This window comes from Gadus chalcogrammus, chromosome 13 (assembly GCF_026213295.1).
Source record: "Gadus chalcogrammus isolate NIFS_2021 chromosome 13, NIFS_Gcha_1.0, whole genome shotgun sequence".
NCBI lineage: Eukaryota > Metazoa > Chordata > Actinopteri > Gadiformes > Gadidae > Gadus > Gadus chalcogrammus.
In genome coordinates, this window is record NC_079424.1 from 8,397,811 (window position 1) to 8,419,500 (window position 21,690).

Genomic DNA, 21,690 nt, shown 5'->3' on the forward strand with positions numbered 1-21,690 from the left:
TGTCTCTGTCTCTGTTCAGGGACGACCTGGTCGACATGGTGGATTTTTATCAGTACGACGACGAAGAGACAGTGAAGGAAGACATCCTCGCTCGAGACCCGTACATCCTCCGCTTCCGATGTCATAATACAAGTACTTGTCTGCCCGTCTGTCTGACTGTCTTTCTTTTTCTTTATCAGTCAGTCCTTCACTTATGAGACCCTAAAGGCTAAACAGCCCAGCTCATGAGACCATCAGCATTGCAGATATGTCTTTCCTACCTGCTGCGTCCTTCCTGCAGGCATCCTACCCTAGCATGTAGCCATTTTATGCCTCACACATGTGACAGAAAGGGCATGTATGTTTTTTGCCTCAAAACTGCAATTGATGACTCTAATCTTGAGTGGTAAATTCTAGTAGTTATTCTGGATTGGACATCACCCCTCAACATGATGCTTACTTATCCATCTACCTCCACCTTTTGTGTATTGTTTTATCTGAATGTGTGAAGGGAATCTTTTCGCAGACTTGTTGCCGATGACTTCAAACCAATCTGGAGAACTAACTCTTACTACTAAGATTAACCAACCCTCTGTCTAGGAGGCGATTTAACAACAGAGCTCAGGAATAAACATTCTGTGTGTTTGTTTGTGTGTGTGTGTGTGTGTGTGTGTGTGTGTGTGTGTGTGTGTGTGTGTGTGTGTGTGTGTGTGTGTGTGGGTGTGGTGTTGTGTGTTTGGTGTGTGTGTGTGTGTGTGTGTGTGTGTGTGTGTGTGTGTGTGTGTGTGTGTGTGTGTGTGGGGGGGGGTTCAGTCATCCAGGACCTGGTTCTGGTCCCAGTCCACACTAAACCCCAGGACTCTGACAAGGAGCTGGACCAGCTCTATGACGTCTTCCTCCACATGAAGGCCAAGTGGAAGACTGACGTAAACATCTATCTATCAGCCATAATCAATAGGCCAGGATGTACGCTATTAGAATGTTTTGTGTTCTAGAATGGGGTGATCCTACAATATGTTCTAGAACTTGATGTTGTAGAATTTTACGATTCTGTGTCCTAGAACGTGATGTTCCGGAACGCGCTATTGTAGAATGTGGTGACCCTGCGTCACCACATGAATGGGATTATCGTGTTTACTAGAATGGGGTGTTATTATTAAGTGCTTACCCTGTTTACTGGAATTTGGTTTACTTGATTGTGATGACCCTGTGTTCTAGAAAGTGGTGTCCTACAATTCTGATGATACTGTGTTCTAGAATGTGATGATCCTGGGGGATTTCAATGCGGACGGTGCCTATGTCTCCAAGAGAGAGATGAAGAGCATTCGTATCCGTAGTGACCCTAACTTCCATTGGCTTATCGCAGACGATGTCGACACCACGGCCAACACCGGGAACGACCACACTTACGACAGGTAATTTATACCATCAGAACATAATACCATTATAAATAGTAAGATCAGTAGTACGCTCAGTAAATAAGTAAATAATACCATCAGAAAATTATACCATTATAAATACATATATACATATTAGAGCTGTCAGTTAAACATGTTATTTTTTTTTTTTTTGGGCTCAAAACTCAAAACAAAGAAGGCAGTTAGCCGACTGCTATGTTCAAGGCATATCTGTGTATGTTCAATCGGTTTAAATTGCAGTATAGGCTTTTTTTTTGTAACCCGTCCTGTTTGATCAGTAATATGCCAATGTTGTTATCAATAATAAAAAAAAAACAATTGCAACAAGGCAAGCCGATGCATTTCCCATGTTGATAAGAAGCATTAAAAATGAGAAAAATTATGGGACAAGAATTCAAGGGATATTTAGTTATTATCCGGATTAAATAGTTTTAATCGCATTGACAGCCCTAATATATATATATAAAAATAGCATTAAATTTCACGATGGGTATGATCAGAAAATAATACCATCAGAACATAATATGTATAATGAATCATAGGATCAGTGAATAATCAGTTAATAAGATCTGTATGATTAGTAAATATTAATCAATAAAACATTTGCAAATAATGCGATCAGTTGGCCTAAATTATCGTGAACTGTAAATAATGCGCTTGTTAATATGATCATGCATGATCATTTTTTAAATACAGGTGAAATAATGTATTTAAAAATAAATACTAAGAAACTTGTTTTATATATAATAGTATTAAATATAATTGTGTCCAAAGTACATCTGTTAGTCATTCAGAACTGCCACTCACTCTATCACAACAACCAGCTAACTTCTCAGTTCTCCCTCCTCTCTTACAGGATAGTGGTGTATGGTCAGGACATGTTGTCGGCTGTGGTTCCTAACTCCGCAAAACCATTCAACTTCCAGAAGGAGTATGGACTCACATACCAACAGGTCGGGTCTTCTCACTGTCATAAGCATCCTTTAATAAACCTTCCTACCTATACTCCATGATAGATTTGAAAGCATTACAAGTTGATAGTCAGGTCTTATAGTTGTTTCTGACCCCCCCCAGGCACTGAACGTTAGCGACCACTACCCCGTGGAGGTTGAGCTGAAGTCCTGCGTTCAGAAACAAGACACCGCTGTTGGTAAGACATCAAAAACACCAGGCTAGAGATGGTCAAGTTCAGGTATTACATTGAGGTATTAGGGTCCGTACTAGATCAGTCATCGTATGTTCCTATTTCCAGTCGAGGATCTGGTGGATATACAGAGAGGAAACCTCCTGCTGGAGAGGGAGAAGCTACGTCTGCAGATCGAGGTGCTGCAGCTCCAGAAAGCAAAGCTGGAGCATCGTAACTTAGCAACCGAAACCTAACGACCGATCGAACATCCTAACCCTACAACCGGAGCATCCAGACCCTGACAGAAGGCATTGGAGATGGCACTCACATGACAACCAATGAAGTCAGGAAACATGAAGATAATAAGGCTACACAGCAGAAGTTTATGCAACTGGAAGATCTGTGAAATATTTCCTTATGCATCTTAAATGGACATTTAGTGTCATGGACATATGATATTGTGCCAATAGAACCAGCTAGTAGTCTGCATGTGTATCATGAAATGCATACAGCCTCAGGCTGACAGAATTTCTTTACCTCAACAGTATGCTTAGTTTGTACTGAATTAACAGAAAACCCACTGACTGAATAAACTGACATTATCCCAAACCAATAAAATAACACCAAGATGAAAAAAAAAACTTTATTGACATCTTCTTCACAACAGCAATACTTTTCAGGAAAATCAAAAGCTACTTGAGATTCCAGTAGTTAATAGAGGAGCAAGTCCACATTTGCCAGGAGTGTTCCGGACCAGGGCGGCTGACGGCGGCAGGTTGGGCCGTATGCATGTAACAGGCCTCTGCTTTTGACTCTTGCATGTTGAAGCTTCAAGGTCTGGACAACTGATCTCTAATATTTTCCCAGACCCGTCTTGGAACTGTGGGAGGTTGGGCATGAGGGTGATATTCACAGGAAGGGGCATGGCTGGAACCTGAGACGTCGGTTGCACACCAGGTGGTTGTCATGGTAGAGTTTGGCTATCTTACTTCTTGCCTGATTTCTTGATACCGCCGCCGGCTGATGAAGAGAGAGCAATCGGGTTGAACTAGATGCACCTTTAAAAAACTATTACCCATGTTTATCCAAGTACATATGAAGCACTACAAATACACATTTGTTTAAGTAGAAATATAGTACTACTTAAAGCTAGGGTAGACATTCTGGAAACACTAGACAATTTCAATAAATATGGCAAAAGTATCCCAGATTGGTCTATATCTGCCCATCAAATCCTATTTCACCCATCATCTTGTCGTATATTTGTAATTATTTTGTTATTCTTACTCAAAGGTCCTTTTCCAGAAGCTTTTGCCTTTAAGGCATCCATCGCCTTCGCATCGTCCTTCTGTTTCTGCTTGAAGGCCATGTCCTCCTACAGACACACAAATGGGTGATGTCATGCGATTACTAGTGTTCATAGATTGAGAAACAATCAACTGTTAATAGTATATCATAATGCTAATGGTAGAAATCACCGATTATTTCTCATCTTCACAAATTCATACTCGGGTCAAAATTATGTCATCAGTACCACAGGAATAGCAATGGATTACCAATAAACCATTGCAGCGATGTAGCATGCTGCATGGAGGCCTGCTCCAAACTACGGTAGTAGGAGCTACCTAAATTGCTACCTGAATTTGTGAGGTTAGAAAAAATAATTCTTTGAAATTACCTGCCAAATAATAACGATAATAACAACCCAATCAACAACACAGAATTTCAAGTGTCAAATTCTACTCTATACAATTCAAGAATTGTTATTGCGCTGTGTTTTTGTCTAAGGATATTCGGCCCTATTATAATTCCATAGGGTTAGTAATAGTCTTTATATTACGTGTGAATGGTTTTTCTAATAGTGACTGACTGGTGCATCTAGTGACTGCAGCATCGATTCGGTTCATCACTAGACCCGCACGGGAGGGGTCCAGACACAGCATCCCAATAAAAATATGAATCCATTATTAATGCCCCCTACATCATCAAGGTCCTTGTTCTGCTTCTTGGGTGCCTTCAGCGGCTTCTTCTTGCCTCCTGCGGGGTGTAAAGAAGGGTTTATCTTATATATAGCCGATATGATCGTACTATGATGGCCACTTGACATGCGTATTTCACAGTTACGGTTAGCGAGCTAAAAACATAGAAAGGATAATATAACGACCTGTTCGAATGAGATGAACAATAGTTACTGACGTTAGATACACGTACCTTCTCTACCAGACATGTCTGTCGATGAATTAGTGTTTAAAACTAAATTAAATTACAGCAATGTAAACCGGGCTGCTTGCTGTAGTTGTTCAGGTCCGCACTATAAGGACCCCTGGTAGTTTTGGAAGCGGAAGTAGGTACTCCGTTCACTGCCTGTCTGTATCTGCAAGGCAAAGCACCCGGGTGCAAAACCTTTGAGGATGCTTGATTTGTTCAATATTAACGGATAATACATAAAATGCTGATTTCAGTGTTGTTTAATTATCTATATATTATTATAAAATATATTGAGGGAATTCGGCTTTGAAAGCTTGTTTTGGATTAAAAAAAGTGATTACAAAAAAAACAGTAATCAGGGTGGATTTATCCAAATAATATTAATACATATAATAGCACTGCACTAAAGGGCAGCGTTAGAGGGGTTAAAATATAATTAATTATTAATATTATATATTAATAACTATTTACGATCTCTTGTATTACAACCTCACAGTTTGTAAGACGTTCTCCAAACCAAAATCCCATTAACTATAGCCCGCGAGACTGAGATCATAAAATAGGGAATGAAAAAAATGATCAAGATTCGTTGTATTAAAATGACCGTTTAGTGGACTTCTTACGCGGTCGAAAATGATTGGCTCAAAACTCTTCAAGTCCCGGAAGTGAAAGTATTGTCGAATGTGCACCGGGACTCGAACCCCAAAACCTTTAACACTCCGAGACGGTATTTTCTCCACAGCATGGACACCTTAAACAAACTGAAACAATTTGATGCGTATCCCAAAACCCTAGAAGACTTCAGGATCAAAACGTGGGGCGGCGCGACTGGTAAGTAGTAATTTAAAGCAGACCACCCATTCATCCATACTAACTGGTCATCAATACATGGATCGATTGATGTATGACGATACATGGATATTAAAAGGCATGCTGTGTCATGTGTTGCATTCAATATTGAATAAATTGATGTTCGAGGATAAATTAGTGGGGTTGCAAAAGGCAACACCGATGTAGTACGTCTTCCATTGCTCTCATCAATGTAGCCTGCCCATTTGTATTTACAGTGTGTCAACACTGTGTGTTGAGAACTGTTACTAATGATACAATGTTGCCCGTGACAGTATGATACATTTTTCTCTCTCTCTCTCTCTCTCTCTCTCTCTCTCTCTCTCTCTCAGTGACCATCGTGAGCGGTCTAATAATGTTGATCTTGTTCTTCTCTGAACTGCAGTACTACCTGACCAAAGAGGTAAACTCACCTCCCCTCACACGACAACACACATAGTCTTCCTTGGGGGTTAAGTGTATAGGGAAAGTGGATGATAGAATGTAGAACATCTAACGTATCAGTGTAATGCAAATGTTGCACATATTAGTAATGATTCTCAGTGTAAGTTCTATGAGGGTGAGCCTTAATATGATGTATGGTAAGAAATATCTGGCTAGTTACAAAAGATTTGATCAAGCTTCAGTGCATCTTCAAAAAAGAGACTTTAGGAATGTAGCAACAGCTTGTTTATCATACAAACACATGTACACATCCTGATAGCCCAGAGTTCAGAGAAGGGTTGTTGTGATATTTTGTAGAGGTGACAGTTTGGATAAATAGAGTTATTTTGGGGTTAATGGTGGTGATCTTTAAGGGGGTGATGGCTAATGTTTTGTTTGGTTCCAGGTTCATCCTGAATTATACGTCGACACATCGCGAGGAGACAAACTGAAGATCAACATCGACGTCATCTTTCCCCCCCCCCTCACATGCCCTGTGCCTGTAGGTCCCAGCCGACCCTGGCACCTGATTTGTCATGCGACGACTTTGTTACAGGATTGAGGTTTCTCCTGTCTGTCTCTCGCTCTCCCTCTGATGTGGATGAATGTCTCTCTCAGACCTCAGTATAGATGCAATGGATGTTGCTGGGGAGCAGCAGCTGGATGTAGAACACAACCTCTTCAAGCGCCGTCTGGACAAAGACCTCAAAGCCGTCACCACGGAGGCAGAGAAACACGGTAACCTGCAACCTCTAGACATCCCTACCCCCCGCAAAGCTTCAGTTGTTATGTACATCTTCCCTGTTTTGATTGGCTACAAGACGTGATGGAATATGTATGCATGCAGCATCCTAATCTAAAATTTGGTGGTTATGGTTGTGATGATGATGATGATGGTGCTGTGTGTTAACAGAGCTGTGGGAGGGAGAGGGGTGGTAGGTATGATGGTGCTTATGATAGTCAGGGTGATTCGCAAAGCAAGACCAAACTACAGCAAGTAGAATGGTCTGGAACCACGCTACCTTGAGCCGTCTATCCGTGGGGAAACCTGTGCGGGCCTGTTTTTATTTCTTTAAACCATCACAAGCGTCTAGGGCGGGGCTATAGCCCGGGAAGCAGCAGTGGTGTCCATGCAAATAGTTGCCGGGGGAAGGAAATGCCCGCCAACGGAAGGGGGAGAGTAGCGGTGATCCCGAACCACTAAGGCAATAGACGCTGTCCACTTCCGTTCAGCCAGACTAGGGTGATGGTGATGATGGTTAGGGTGCAAACGATGGTGAGCATGGGGTTGATGACGGTGCTAACGGTGGTGTTGATGATGTTGGTAAAAGGGGCGATGATGTGGGTTAACAGAGCAGGGTGATGATGATAATGGTGTTGATCTGTGTTAACAGAGCCGGATGACGATGATGTTGGTAAGGGGGTGATGTTGCTACTGGTGGTGATGGTAGTGATGGTGATTATGATCAGATGATGAGGGTGGTGGGGATGATGATGATGATGATGATGATGGAAAGGCGCTTGATGGTAAAGATGCAGTTGATGTTGATAGAAAGGGTGGTGATGGTGGTAAGGGTTGTGCTGATGATGGAACGGGTTGTATCGATAGAGGGGCGGTGATGGTGGTGGTAGTGATGAGGAGTGTGTGGATGATGTTGTGAGGAATATGGTGAAGGATGCTGGTTTATGAGGATGATGTGTGTTAACAGCTAGGCGGTGATGATGGTAAGGTTTGTTGTGGTGGTGATGTGTGTTAACAGAGCTAGGTTCTGGTGATGGTAAGGTTTGCCGTGCTGATGATGATGATGGTGTGTTAACAGAGCTAGGTTCTGGTGATGGTAAGTTTTGCCGTGCTGATGATGATGTGTTAACAGAGCTAGGTGCTGATGATTATTCTGTGTATGTTAGCAGAGCTAGGTGGTAATGTTGTTGAAGATCTGTGTTAACAGAGCTACTAGCTGCTACCAAGGATGATACCATAGAATGTGTGTTTACAGAGCTGGGTGGCGATGATGAAGGTGTGACCTTTGACCCCAGTAAGTTGGATCCGGAAAGATGTGAAAGCTGCTACGGGGCCGAGACTGAAGACCTCAAGTAAGACACTCGTCTATTTCTTCGCTTGTCTCTCCCTCTCCACCCGTCTGTCTCTCCATCTGTCTTTCAGTGGGTGTGTGTTGGCTCATCAGTCTGTCCGTCATGGCGGTGCAGGTGCTGTAACAGCTGTGATGACGTGCGTGAGGCGTACCGGCGGCGTGGCTGGGCCTTCAAGAACGCCGACACCATCGAGCAGTGTCGGCGCGAGGGCTTCACCCAGAAGATGGCGGAGCAGAAGAACGAGGGTTGCCAGGTGTATGGCTTCCTGGAAGTCAACAAGGTGCCCTCACACAAATGGACCCGGGGGGGGGGTTGATTGGGTTTGTCACGTCTGATCAGGAAGAACGGTGTGACATCTTTAACACGGTTAAAGATTCAAACAGTATGATGATGCTGGAACCTCAAGGAAATACTTATATTGTTGGTTTCATCTGCTACAAGACAGCTATTATCTGGCTACAGCATTCATGTTCACATATCCATGTGATTCATCGTCATGGAAGAAAGAGGATAACCTGTCTTCTCCCCCCCGCCCCCTCTACTCCAGGTTGCAGGAAACTTTCATTTTGCTCCTGGCAAGAGTTTCCAGCAGTCTCATGTCCACGGTAAGACCGATAATAACATCTGCGTCAATCCATTCATCCACGGTTTGATATATTCATCTAAGGCTCTTTCAAAAAGCAGAACACGTAGTAACTGTTATCCAGTGTTATTTTGGACAATATCATTCCCTATCCTTGCACAACTGGGTGATGTTGTGAGTGACATACTAACACAGGTTCTAACCCGCCCAGTGATGATCAGTGTTTCTGTCGCCATGTGATAAATCTCTTAATCAAGATCCACATATCCAGAGCGTACCAACCACAAACTCTTATCACATAACCGGTGTAGCAACAGAATACTAGCAACAAATAGTCTAGTAACAGTGTGGTACCTTTTTTTGAGTACCTTCTGGCTGTGCCTACAGACTTTCCCCAATTTGTCATTTCTCATGAACATTTTGACAGACAAGACTGGGAACATCAAGTCTTGCTATTGTGATGGAGAAGGTTATGTTTAGCCATTAGGTTACACACGGTTAGGTGGAGGTACAAAGTTATGCTGCTATCCATTTGGATGGTACGCTGGTACGAACGACCAGCTTCAGCGAGAACATGACGCATTTCCTTAGCTCCAGCCTTCCAGTTTGCCATTTGTGTTTCTGTCGAGCCACGAGGGGGAGTAGTAGCAGGCTATTCATCATTAGCAACGTAGCCTCTTTAGCAAACCAGCTTGAAAACACAACTTTACATTGAATTGCACGCAAAGCAAGACCGTGCAATGCACACATTGGTGACCGGATCAAAGCAGCAATGAAATCAAGTGTGTAAGAGGATTTAAAAACATCATTAAAACCACCAACGTGGTACAAATACAAAGAAAATACATCTCAACCCCCATTAACTATGGGCGCAGCCATCTTCTTTACGAGTTGTACAGCTCTGCTCGCTCTACTTTGAAAGCGACGAGATATTACGACCAAAAGGGGGCATGCCTCAGTGAAATGCCGCAAGATAGATGGGAGATTTGCGACTTTACCACTTCGTACATCCACATGGATAGCAGCATTAGAGTAGGGGTAAAGTGGTGCATCATGGGTAATGACGTGCTGAGAGTCTGTCTGGTTGCAGTCGTCCTGGATGTGTGTGTGTGTTCCCATCATCACTATGGTGACACTTCTCTCTTCTTTCTGCAGTGCACGCTGTGGAAAGTAAGTCACTTTTTCTACCATTCTCCATTCTTGATGGTCACCCATGGCAACGCCTTAAAGAAGTGTTGTCATTAAAATAGTCAAAATCTCAGTACTACTGGCTAGGTGGAAAGCATTTCTGGCTGGGGTGTTTGGATTGCTGGCTTGGGAATAAGCACTGCTGGCTAGGCTAGGGGGTTAGCATCAACAAACATGCTTAGCACAACTGGCTACCTGGTTAGTACTGCTGGCTAACAGCAGGGAGGGGAGGGACTATGTTGAACGCTTTTATTTTGACACAGTAATGTGGCCTGAAAGAGAGTAGCGGCAGAAGTGTACTCTAGTGTTCTGGGAGCCCACAGTGAATAATCAAACTAATACTGATCAAAACCCGATAAAGCACTTCTCTATACTTCACCTTGAAGACTCTAGTGTTAGTGCGCAACATGTTAGTGTCTGTTTGTTAACAGGAAGTTTGTTTTACAGTTCACGACCTGCAGAGCTTCGGACTGGACAACGTAAGGAACAAACAGTATACATCCGAAGGTTATCGGTTCCTATCCAACATATATTTAGCCCTGATCTATTCATTTAAACAGTAGAGGGGGGGTGTCTGTTAAGGCTTTCTTCCTCCGGTCTCTTGAACATGGGTTAATACAGGATTCAGTAGATCAGCTATGTAGGGGAACTCGTGAGTCTCTATTTGAAAATGTAAAGAGTATTTTGGAACTTCCCAGTATAATCTATGTAATAAGTAGTAGTTGATAATAGCAGCCACCCAATACATGTTCTGCATCGATTGCTATGTCGTTGGTCTTTGGAAGGAAGGTGATTTTAAGTAGAAGTGCCTTGGTTGCACAATGCTTGGGCATAGTTGGTACTTGTTGTAACAGCTTTATGTAAAACATCTTCCTTCCGCCATCAGACGACGTAGCAGTGATGAAAAGCATTTCCTTGTTGGCATCGATTAACAGTGCCCAAATACAGATTATATTGGGAAGTTCAGAACTTTCTTTACTTTCCCGTTAAAGGAAGCCTCGGTGTTACATCTTTGGAGAATACAAATCCCTTTGTTAAATCACATAGAAAATAGAAAATGTTATTGATTCATTTGAAGGGTTTCCTCACATTTAAAACCCATCTTCAGATTAATTCATACTTAAAATAATTTCAATCAACCGTAAGCACTTTCTCATGAAGTGAAGGCTAATATTGATATTCTTGTAGATCAACATGACCCACATGATCAAGCACCTGTCATTCGGTAAGGACTACCCAGGTATCGTCAACCCTCTGGATGGTACAGACGTCACAGCACCCCAAGGTCAGCCTCCGCCTTACACCCCACCTTCTCCTCCCAAATACTACCGCTTACCTGCACCCCTCTTAAGTGGCTTTGGAAAGATCTGCTTGGAAACCCAAATACTTCACTAGCAGGATCCATGGGATACCATTCTGTCCGGGCAGCAGAGCTCAAACACTTTTTTTATTAGAGATCAGCCATGGCCATGTTGTCCCAATGCATATACTAGTCTGAATAGATAACCAGAGGCCTTGTGGCTGAGCTGATCAAACTATTTGGCAGCTTCGTGGAACTGTCAAATGTTTAAGAGAAACATTTAAGGCAAAACAAAATGTAAAGAAAAGGGGTGATCCAACTTCATTAGAATTAGGGTCATCATGACTTGTCCGATCTAAAAAAGGTGCTAAATGAAAGTTGGTTTTGGTAGTTGAATTAATCAAGCCATGCTGTTGGTCCACAGAACACACAACATCCAATCAGATGTTTGACATCCTTAACTTTATTGACAGTTGGGGGGTGGCTGAACAGCGGGCCTTGCGGGTGTGTGTGTGTGCTGTGTGTGTGTGTGGCTCAGCAGCGGATGCCCATGCCTATAGACATGAAGGTTCCAAAGGTTCCCCCGCTTTGCATCATGGTCTTCCCCACGCCACCCATCAGCTCACGCCCGCGCATCCCGACCCTAAAGAGAGAGAGGGAGGGAGACACCACAAACGACAAAATTGATTGGCTTGGTTGGTTCAAACCACATTGTACTACCAGTAGGCATTGCGCAAGATGCCCCTACCTCTAACTACTCCATAATGACATTTATATTACTGTAGTTCGTTTTGGATAGAAGTCTGCTAATTAATACCTAATTTACAGTAAACTTGTGTCTGTGAACCCACTGAAGGAACGTAGAGCAGTTTAATAGTTTGCCAGCCACAGGTGGGAGAGTTGCTGAACAATCTTCTAGACCAGATAATTGTCAACAATTAACCTAGTGTCTTGGCAAACCGGACAGATCCTTTTGAAATATTTTTTATCTGCCGCTCAACAGGTATCAAATGTTAATACATACAGTCTCAAAGGGTGGTGTTGGTGGTTACCTGAGACAGGAGAATGTTCCGAACATGGCTCCGGCTGCCATTCCGACGGCGAACCCCATCATAAAGCCCATCTTGACCCGGTCAAAACAGCTGGGCTGTCCCTGGCCCTGGCCGTACGGTCCTACTGCCACTGGCATCTGGGGCAACGCATTTATCAGTTAGTCCTGAACATGGCGGGTACTTAAATATGTGAAGGACTGGAACGCCTCAATAAGACTTAAATCCCATGCAAACCATCTAAGAAGCTTTCTCAATAAATTGTTAAGATCGATCTCGACCATTTTAAAGTCTCCATGTAGACTGACATTTGCTGCGGAGGGTTGGTAAACGTAAATTAGCATAAATCCTTAAGTAAATGACGTTTCTGATCGTATTTAAAGTAACGCACTTAATTTAATCCGTACACATTACAGTTCCAGTATTTATTGGATAACTCTTGCAAGGGTAGATAATGACTATTACAGAACTTCGCCCTCTTGAATGTTGGCCCATTTGTTGTTAGCTTAGCGCGTCGTCGTGCTGTCGCACATATCGGCGACGTGAAGTACCAACACTGAAACATCTTTATCTTATGACCACAAGCAGCAATCCAGCATTCGGACCCGTACCTTGCCTTGTGCCTTGGAAATGTGGTCAAGTGTTGAAAAGGAAAACGGTATTGGCCGAGGTCAATGACAGCAGTGGGATTTAAACGTCCTGCTAGCACGACTCCATTAGAGGAAGGGACGTCACGTCGCTGTACGAGGTAAAAAGAAAAGCAGACAAGAAAGAACAGCGCCCCGCCGCGGACAACTGTTTAATTGAAGTTTTACAGGAATCGTTACCCTGAACTTCCTGAAGAAACCTATCTATTATGCAATCAACTTTTTATGTTATATTCTGTAACCATGAACTTTCCTCTTCTCTTACTCAGCGTCGATGATGTACCAGTACTTTGTTAAAATAGTCCCGACTATTTACATGAAGGCAGAGGGAGAGGTGAGTTGATATATTTAAATCTAATCTTAATTCACTGAACTCTGTACTTCATATGTCACGAGTGCAGTGTCTGAGCTTGACCTAAGCATCTCAACCTGTATGTGCCATTTACCCTTAACATTCGTATCGCACCTAACCTATGTGTCACACGTTAACTTGGGGTCAGTCTCCCCCCCTGAGCTGTATGTAGTATGTTAGCTTAAATGTTGCCCTGTCTGTTCCCCTGTAGGTGGTTAAAACCAATCAGTTCTCAGTGACCAGACATGAGAAAGTGGCCAACGGTCTCATTGGCGACCAAGGGCTGCCAGGGGTCTTTGTTTTGTATGAGCTGTCCCCCATGATGGTGAAGTTCACAGAGAAGCACAGGTATGTACCAACACACAGGGTGTGTAATAACATGTACCCTGTATGTAATAACACACCTGTCTCCCACTGTCTCTTTAGGTCGTTCACTCATTTCCTAACAGGCGTGTGTGCCATCATCGGAGGAGTGTTTACAGGTCAGTATCTGTTATCACCGCTGTTTACCAGGCTCTCCAGGATTTAAGATGTCACGTCAAATGCATACTGCATCAATCAAACCCAGTTCAATTATGCAAGCTTTCATTTTTGTTCAATCACTGCAACATTTCTAAAGTGCAACCAATCATCACACACAAAACGTCCCTTTTATCCACGTACTTACTTGCCTTCTTTGTGGTGATGAACAAGCTGATATTTTCTCTCCTGTTGTTTCCCATTTCAAGATTTTTAATGAATCATATAAAACGTGTGTGTGTGTGTGTGTGTGTGTGTGTGTGTGTGTGTGTGTGTGTGTGTGTGTGTGTGTGTGTGTGTGTGTGTGTGTGTGTGTGTGTGTGTGTGTGTGTGTGTGTGTGTGTGTGTCTCTTCAGTTGCAGGGCTGATAGACTCTCTCATCTACCACTCGGCGAAGGCCATCCAGAAGAAGATAGAGCTGGGGAAGGCCTCCTAGCAGAGACCCCCACAGCTCCCCCAGCCCCCGCAACACACGCCCAGGACACCGCCACCCAGACGGACAGACACGGAGACTGATGGACAGACAGGCTGAGGGGGTAGACAGACAGACAGACAGACATGCAGGTGGAGGGGGTTGACAGACAGACAGACGGCCATGCAGGTGGAGGGGGTTGACAGACAGACAGACAGACGGCCATGCTGGTGGAGGGGGTTGATAGACACGGACCGACAGACATGCAAGCGTGGGTAGATGGACGGATGGGAGGGGGTGGAGGACCTGGGCAGTCTGTTTTCAGAGAGGGGGAGAATGCAGGTGAAGAATGTATCAAGGCTTGCGGCACACCGGCACAACGTTGACATCCTGTCAACATGACTACTTCCTGTCTACTTCCTGGTGCCCCCTGTTGTTGCACTGGTTCTGTGACATGGCTGCTCAGCGCTGCCCAACACTGGGTTTGATTCGGCAGGTCTGGGTTAGGTGAAGCAGGTCTGTGTTGGATGGTGACGGTCGTGGTTAGATGGTGCAGGTCTGGGTTAGATAAAGGAGGTCTGGGAATCAGTAAACAGCTTTAATTCGATTATTGGAGTCTGGGTTTGCTTGATAATATCTGGGCTTGATGGATAAGGCCTTGGTTTGAGGGATACAGTCTTGGTTCATTGGCGACTGTTTTACGATATCTCTGATTGTATTATACATTGACAAGGTTGAGACGTTAACATGTGGAATTCAACTAACATCAAATAGCCTACCTTCTTATTCAATATCAAAAAATATTTGTCCCAAACTAAAGACATTGTATTCAAAATCAAACAAGGCCATTATCCATCATCAAAGACCTTTCTCCAACATCAAATACCATAATTTTTTTATTCAAAACATTTGTCCAACATAAAAGGCCATTATCCATCATCAGAGACCTTTATCCAACATCAGTCACATTTTAATTGTATACCTAAAATACGACCGCAGCCCTGCCTCTTAGAGTTGTCACATGACCAAAAATTCTCATAGCCAATCATAAAGGTGCTTGCACACCGCCGCGTGGCAAATTATAACCGCCTCTGCCGGAGGGTTCAGCGCAGCGGTGTGAAGGGCCAGGCGTTTTCAAAAGCGGCTGCTGCAGTTGCTGCCGCCGGAAGTTTCAACACGGGGAAAGCTGAGCGGTAGGGCAGAATCTGTGCGCGTTCACGCGGGCGGCAACCGCTGCCTGGTTTTCAGCCGCTTTTGTAACCGCCTCCCCTCTGCCGCCCTTCCCTCATTGAAATTAATGGAGCGGGTGAGTTGCCGCGCGGCGGTGTGAAAGCAGCTAAGAATGGTTCAAACTTTTTTCCAATCCACCCTCCACGCAACATTTTCTTTTTGAATTGATTAGGATTTTCAAATATTGAATCATGACAAGGTGGTGGGAAATTTTTGATTTATGGCCAAACTTATTTTTTCTGTAAAAGGCGAAAAAAGAGATATCTGCCCTATTGGTAACCTGGTCAGTGCACCTTTTAACGACATCATGCCAGGCGGTGTGTGTGTTTGAAAGATTGTGTGTGCTTGTGGGTGTGCTTGTGTGTTTGAAAGATTGTGTGTATGAGATTTATTTATATTTTGATTGTCGTCTGTTTTTAAAATTCTAAATAAAAAAATGTTGAATACACCAGCCGCTGTTGTTTGGCGTGAACTACTTTCTGTATTTTTGTATTTATGTACGCATGGTTCAAGTTTCAGACACTAGGGGGCGACCATGTGTCAGGGATATTACTGCTGATTTCCTTTTATAGAACAGACTTCCACCAAGCATATTAAATTAACAATAATTCAGGCCCTTCCTGTGCGTTTGTGTCTTAAAGAGACAAATACATATCTCATTTTAAAGTCTAGCTATATATAGTATATGTATGGTATGTCAAAAACATTGGTAAAAGATTTATCACTAAAGTCCACACCCATAAAAACACGGACTCACACTATTCTCAGGATGGGGTCATGCAGAGGTGTATGTGTTTATGTGTATGTGTGTGTTTATGTCCATGTGTTTATGTGAGTGCGTGGGTGGGGGTAGATTTCTGTGGCGGGCTAAATGACAGCTGTGCTGTGGCTCTGTGGTGGACATGGAACCTCTAGACTCCCAGTAAATCATAGGTGGAGCGCCTGGCTCACATCAACCACTTCAGATGAAGGCAGCTCATGTAAATCAGTTCATGTTTCCAGTTCATAGAATCTAATTTCAGATGAATCCAGTAGTTCATATATGTATCCATAGCACTTGTGAAACTTGATATGAATCCTTGCTAATATGATTCCAGATCATATCAATCCAGTTCATTTGAATCAATGTTAATATGATTCCATTTATAAAAAATCAGTTCAGGTAGATCCAGTGACTCCTGTTTAGTTCATAAGAAGCCAGGTTATGTGTGTGTGTGGATGATGGCTGGTTTGAGCAGCCTCACCTGGCCAGAGTCAGCCTTATTAGACTGTGGGGCTGGGTGAGGCTGCACACCTGTTGTGCGTTGAGCTATCAATGCGCTCCAGTTATTCCAATCATCACCACACACAGCCAGGGAGAACTGATGCCCGGCAACATGAATAATCATCTGCATGGTGTATCTTTGTCTTTCAACTCAGCAATAAAGCGATTTAAACATCATCATGTTTCCTGGGTCTTAAAGAGCCCAGTAAAAGCCAGCTGGAGTATGGCAGGCACCTAGGTAGGGTGTAGAAAATAAATATGAATATGAATCCAGTGTACATGATTCTAGTTCAAATCATTCCCCTTCATATTCATCTAATCAGTGTCTCCGGATGTGCCAGATGCCAATGGGGCTATGAGGCTGAATGACTGTAGAGTGAATCATCTTCTTGAATATGCGTGTCCCCTGTCAATGTTGTCTCTATGTATAAATAAAGCTCAAATAAAACCAATACTTCCTCCTTAGGGTCCAGCTGGTCCAATGGGTTAAAGTGCCAGCCTTGTGTTTCCCTCTGACAGATCATTCTGTTTGCGGTTATTTAAAAAAAATTAACAAAAAAACGTTATCCCTTGCATGAAATATTATTGGAAATTGTGTGAGTGTGGTAGGGGGAGGTGGGAATCGAGTGAATCATATCTTAAATTCCAGTTGTTGAGGAAGACATTTTTATAAGAGAGGAGCAGAGGAAGGGAAGAATAGAGGAGATGAAGGGAAAGGAGAGGGTGAAATTATTAAATTGTAAAGCTAAATGTTTATTGAGGTGATAGAGAGAGCCTGTCCTGTCGCATCTGTTTAAGGTATTCTAAAAGAGAGAAAGAGACAGAGGGAGAGAGGGTGAGAGAGAGGGAGAAAAAGAGAGAGTATAAGCAAACAAAAAATGTGAGAGAAACCGACACAGTGGTAGGTAGCTTAGCTTAGAAATGAATAGGATTAGGTATAGGTAAAAAAAAAAGAGGACCCTCTGTGTGTGTGTGTGTGTGTGTGTGTGTGAGTGTGTTTGTGTGTATGCACGTGTGTGTGTATGTGTGTGGTTCTTTCCAAATATGGTGAGTGGAGTCGCATTGTAGTAGAGGAGCGGCATCTGTGTTCCCTCAGAGAGAGAGAGAGAGAGAGAGAGAGAGAGAGATAGAGAGACACAGAGAGAGACAGAGACAGAGACAGAGACAGAGAGGGGGGGGAGAGAGAGAGAGAGAGAGAGAGATAGAGAGACACAGAGAGAGACAGAGACAGAGACAGAGACAGAGAGGGGGTGGGGGGGGGGGGAGAGAGAGAGAGAGAGAGAGAGAGAGAGAGAGAGAGAGAGAGAGAGAGGAGTGGAAATAGAGAGCGAGAGAGGGAGAGGGAGCGAGCGAGAGAGGAGTGGAGGAGTGGATAGAGAAAGAAGGAGACAGAGAGACAGAGAGAGAAAGAAAGAGAGGGAGCAAGAGAGGTGTGGATAGAGAAGGAGAGAGAGGGAGAGACAGAGAGAGAAAGATAGGGAGTGAGAGAGGAGTGGATAGAGAGAGAGGGGGAGAGGGAGAGAGAGGGACAGAGAGAGAGAAAGAGAGGGAGATCATGGTCCCTCAGAAGTGAGTTCAGAGATCTAAATATACTCTGTGTTCACACCACTTCTCCACTTTACCCCGATCACCCGCTCTCCTCCCTCCTCTTATTCCACTCCGACTCCTCTCCTCCGTCTGTTCCCTCTCTTCCTGGAATCTTGTGAGGCTCCGTTGAATGGAGCGCCAGGAACGTTTCTGAACACCCTACTTCCACGAGCAAATACCTCCCTCTGTATCTCTCTATCTCTCTCCCTCTTTCTATCTCTCTCCCTCTTTCTCCCTTACAACTTCTCTCTCTCCTCTTGACTCTCTTTTCCTCTCTCAGTCTCTCTACCTATTCTGTCCTCTTCTCTCTTTCTATCTCTTTCTCTCTCTCTCTATCATGCACCCTGCCTCATATAGTCACTTTTTGCGGTCTCCCTCAATTCAGTTCATTCAAAGGAGCCTAATTTGCATGGAAAATAAACATTTACATTGCCAATGCATTTTATCAACAAAATAAAGGAGCACTATTCAGAGAACAATAAATGAAGGGAAATATAAGGTACAGGGGAAAATAATGAACAGACACAATATAACCCTCTCTTTCTCTCTTCCTCTCTCTCTCCTTCTCTCAGTCTCTCTCTCCAATCCCTCTCGCTTCACATGTAGAAGATATGTGAGTCATCCCTGTCTGGGCCCAGTGCAACCACGGTCTGCTACTGTTTATACTGGGAGCTGGCAGCCAATCCTCTGCCAGACAGCACGTTCACATTTACATACAGAAACATGTCTTTGTTCTGCTATGGAGGGATCTTATATGTACGTAATGGTGCGGTTGGGGGTCTTGATCTATAGATTTAATGTTGGGGCTGGGGTCTAGATCTAAAGATTGAATGGTGCAGCAGGGGTCTTGATCTATAGATTTAATGGTGGGGCTGGGGTCTAGATCTATAGATCGACTGGTGCAGCAGGGGTCTTGAGCTATAGATTTAATTGTGGAACTGAGGTCTAGATCTATAGATCTAATGGTGGGGCATGGTTCTGGATCTGCAGAACTAATTGTGGGGCTAGGGTCTCGATCTATGGAACGTATAGTGGGGCAGGCTTCTGGATCTATGGAACTTATAGTGGGGCAGGCTTCTGGATCTATGGAACTTATAGTGGGGCAGGCTTCTGGATCTATGGAACTTATAGTGGGGCAGGCTTCTGGATCTATGGAACTTATAGTGGGGCAAAAATGACATCCATGTACTGATTCTGCTTAAGAGCATTTTGCTTGAACGTGCCTGCCACCAATTCTAACAACAGCAATATAGAACTTCGGTCTTTGTGGCAAGACATTAAAGTATAATATATCTAAAGTACTTGTAGAGTATGGTGACTAACTGCTATGTTTATATTGCCCCACAAGCTCGGTACTGACCGACGCACATTGATTCCAGAAAATGAAAGTGCTATATTGCCATTGTTTACATTTGCAGGCTCAATCACCCTAAATGCTTTTTGGGAGAATTAGTCAAAGAAAGCTATTTCGAAATTGATAACAAACTAAAACTGCATTGGTAACGGATGTTTGAATGAAGCCAGAGGGGACAGTTACGGTGGTTTAATCACACAGACCGGTATTGACCTTTAAGGTTAAGGGTCCCAGTTAGTCCTCTGGGTGGATAAGTATACCTCTGCTTCAAAGATCCACCGAAGTTCCTTGCATTTATGGTTCTGTGGTTCTACGTAGCAATGTTAACATAGAGACCCACAATGTGGTCAAGGTTATGTAGAGACCAACAACATAGACAGTTATTAGGGGTTAGAGGTCAGTGTTAAGGGGTAGGGTCCTACATGTGGTCCATGTGTTAATGCTACTGTGTATTTAAATTAAGCTGTATAAACGCTCCATTTAGGAATCTCTTCAATGGTCCCTTTTAGTTCCTTCTCCAGGGGAGCTGCATGTTGCTATGGTAACCACTTAGCTTAGCTTTGCAGAGCAGAATATTGGTCCGGTTCTGGAAGGTTCCTGTGCAAGACATCTTATCTCAAGTCATCTTATCTCAACTCTTCCTATCTGGTGTTTTTAAAGGTTGCTGGAGTTGGCGGGTTCTACCTTCTTTAAAACGGGAAGAGGCCTCATCCTTCCTCTTACTCCAACCCCAGAACGGAAGGAGACTGTGAATGCGTCTGTGTAATTGTGTGTGTATGTGTTGTTGTGTGCGTGCGTGCGTGTGTATGCGTTTGGGGATGTGGTCACTACATTGACTTATTTAACTTCCTCTTTAAAAAAATATATGAATGAGCCTTCAAAACTCTGTCTGTCCTTTTGTCTGGCTGCCTGTCCACTCTGTCTGTCTGTCCGTCCGTCCGTCCGTCTGTCTGTCTCTCTGAGTTTACTTACTTAATATCATTAAATCATGATGATGTCGTCTTTGTTGTCCTCCTTCTTTCTGTGCAGGACATCTTTGTGGAGTTTAGAAGAATTCAGGTCAAAGTCCAAATGAGTTGTGTTAAAGTTTGTGTATCTATGAGGGGGCATGTGTGTCTCAAGCTCCTCACAGCCTTCAGTAAATCCCACATTAATTGACTCAACCTGAAATCAACATTTAGCTAAATTCCTCTTCGTAGTATTTCTTCAACTATATATATTATATTATAATATATCCTTTATTAACACATCCTTGTGTTATAAACACAACAAAATGTTTGGATTTGGTGAGGGTTATGATCCAGTTTGAGAACCAGAGATTCTCAAACTGTTTGTACAATTGTACTAAGATATCTTATCAGTCAAACAAGTACCTCTTTCACCAGCAGAGTTAATAATATGCGTATGTTATTTGTTGTAAACATGAACATTAAAGGTGCAGTGTGTAGGATTTAGTGGCATCTAGTGGCGGGGTTGCTGATTTCAACCAACTGAATTTAGACCCCTGCATGGGCTTCTACTACCCTGAGGATTTTTGTCATAATTTCGATTTGATGCACACTATTATCTCCCCGAGGTGGAAACTTGCTTGGTCTCCAATGAACATACAAGCATACAAAATCACAAAACCTCACAAAGACATGTACAACAAATCCCCCTCCAAAATGGCTTGATCATAGCTCAGAAAGAGAAAAAACAGAAAGAGAGTAGGTTATTTCTAGTCTTTAGAATCTACCAAAGTTGTGTAACAGTATTCCGATTTTCCCTAATTTCTCTCTAAAGTTGTCATCTTCGGTATTCACGTTCCTCTAATTGTATGGCAATCCCATTTTACAATCACCAACATTAAAGCAACGAGTAAGCCTTCCCAGTAGTCCTGGGGGTACACGACGTACCCCCATTTAAAAACCAAGGGACTGAGGAGAACATGGTGTTGGATGGAGCCCTGGAGGCCGGGAGGTGAGGAGCAGCAGATCTATCTCTGCCTTCTGAGGAGAAATGAACCCACTTGCTTCTGACTGCGGTGGAGACATCTGGGCCCCATAACCATAGTATGCAGATCATGTGTGTAACTGTGTGTGTGTGTGTGTGTGTTGGTGTGTGGATGT

The 21,690-nt window shown here is 43.4% G+C and overlaps 3 protein-coding genes across 4 annotated transcripts in view; 2 read left to right on the forward strand and 1 right to left on the reverse strand.

The window, feature by feature from the left end:
- The window catches only part of dnase1l4.1 (deoxyribonuclease 1 like 4, tandem duplicate 1), a 7,044-nt gene extending 3,418 nt beyond the window's left edge, over window positions 1-3,626 (forward strand). Inside the window, exons 6-11 of the mRNA XM_056606682.1 lie at window positions 20-132; window positions 793-905; window positions 1,237-1,394; window positions 2,254-2,350; window positions 2,472-2,547; window positions 2,650-3,626. Coding sequence (XP_056462657.1) covers window positions 20-132; window positions 793-905; window positions 1,237-1,394; window positions 2,254-2,350; window positions 2,472-2,547; window positions 2,650-2,777 — 685 coding nt within the window. The 3' untranslated portion in view covers window positions 2,778-3,626. The remainder of the gene's footprint in view (window positions 1-19; window positions 133-792; window positions 906-1,236; window positions 1,395-2,253; window positions 2,351-2,471; window positions 2,548-2,649) is intronic.
- Window positions 3,627-5,387: 1,761 nt separating this feature from the next.
- On the forward strand, window positions 5,388-15,853 carry ergic3 (ERGIC and golgi 3). The gene is given in 15 exon segments (XM_056606150.1): window positions 5,388-5,562; window positions 5,913-5,983; window positions 6,410-6,478; window positions 6,481-6,505; window positions 6,622-6,741; window positions 8,001-8,097; window positions 8,212-8,377; window positions 8,645-8,702; window positions 9,836-9,850; window positions 10,316-10,347; window positions 11,057-11,153; window positions 13,134-13,198; window positions 13,428-13,564; window positions 13,643-13,698; window positions 14,092-15,853. Coding segments are annotated over 15 exon segments (1,176 nt in total). The 5' UTR covers window positions 5,388-5,474; the 3' UTR covers window positions 14,172-15,853.
- Window positions 11,594-12,986, reverse strand: romo1 (reactive oxygen species modulator 1). Of its 2 annotated transcripts, none has more exons than XM_056606153.1 (3): window positions 12,834-12,961; window positions 12,221-12,357; window positions 11,594-11,811 (listed from the first exon to the last, which is right to left on the reverse strand). In XM_056606153.1, exons 2-3 carry the CDS (start codon window positions 12,355-12,357, stop codon window positions 11,703-11,705), a joined length of 246 nt encoding a protein of 81 aa, XP_056462128.1. In that variant the 5' UTR covers window positions 12,834-12,961; the 3' UTR covers window positions 11,594-11,702. The 2 variants fall into 2 exon arrangements, with proteins under 2 accessions (XP_056462128.1, XP_056462127.1); XM_056606152.1 differs by having other exon boundaries at window positions 11,599-11,811; window positions 12,829-12,986.
- Window positions 15,854-21,690: the final 5,837 nt, after the last annotated feature.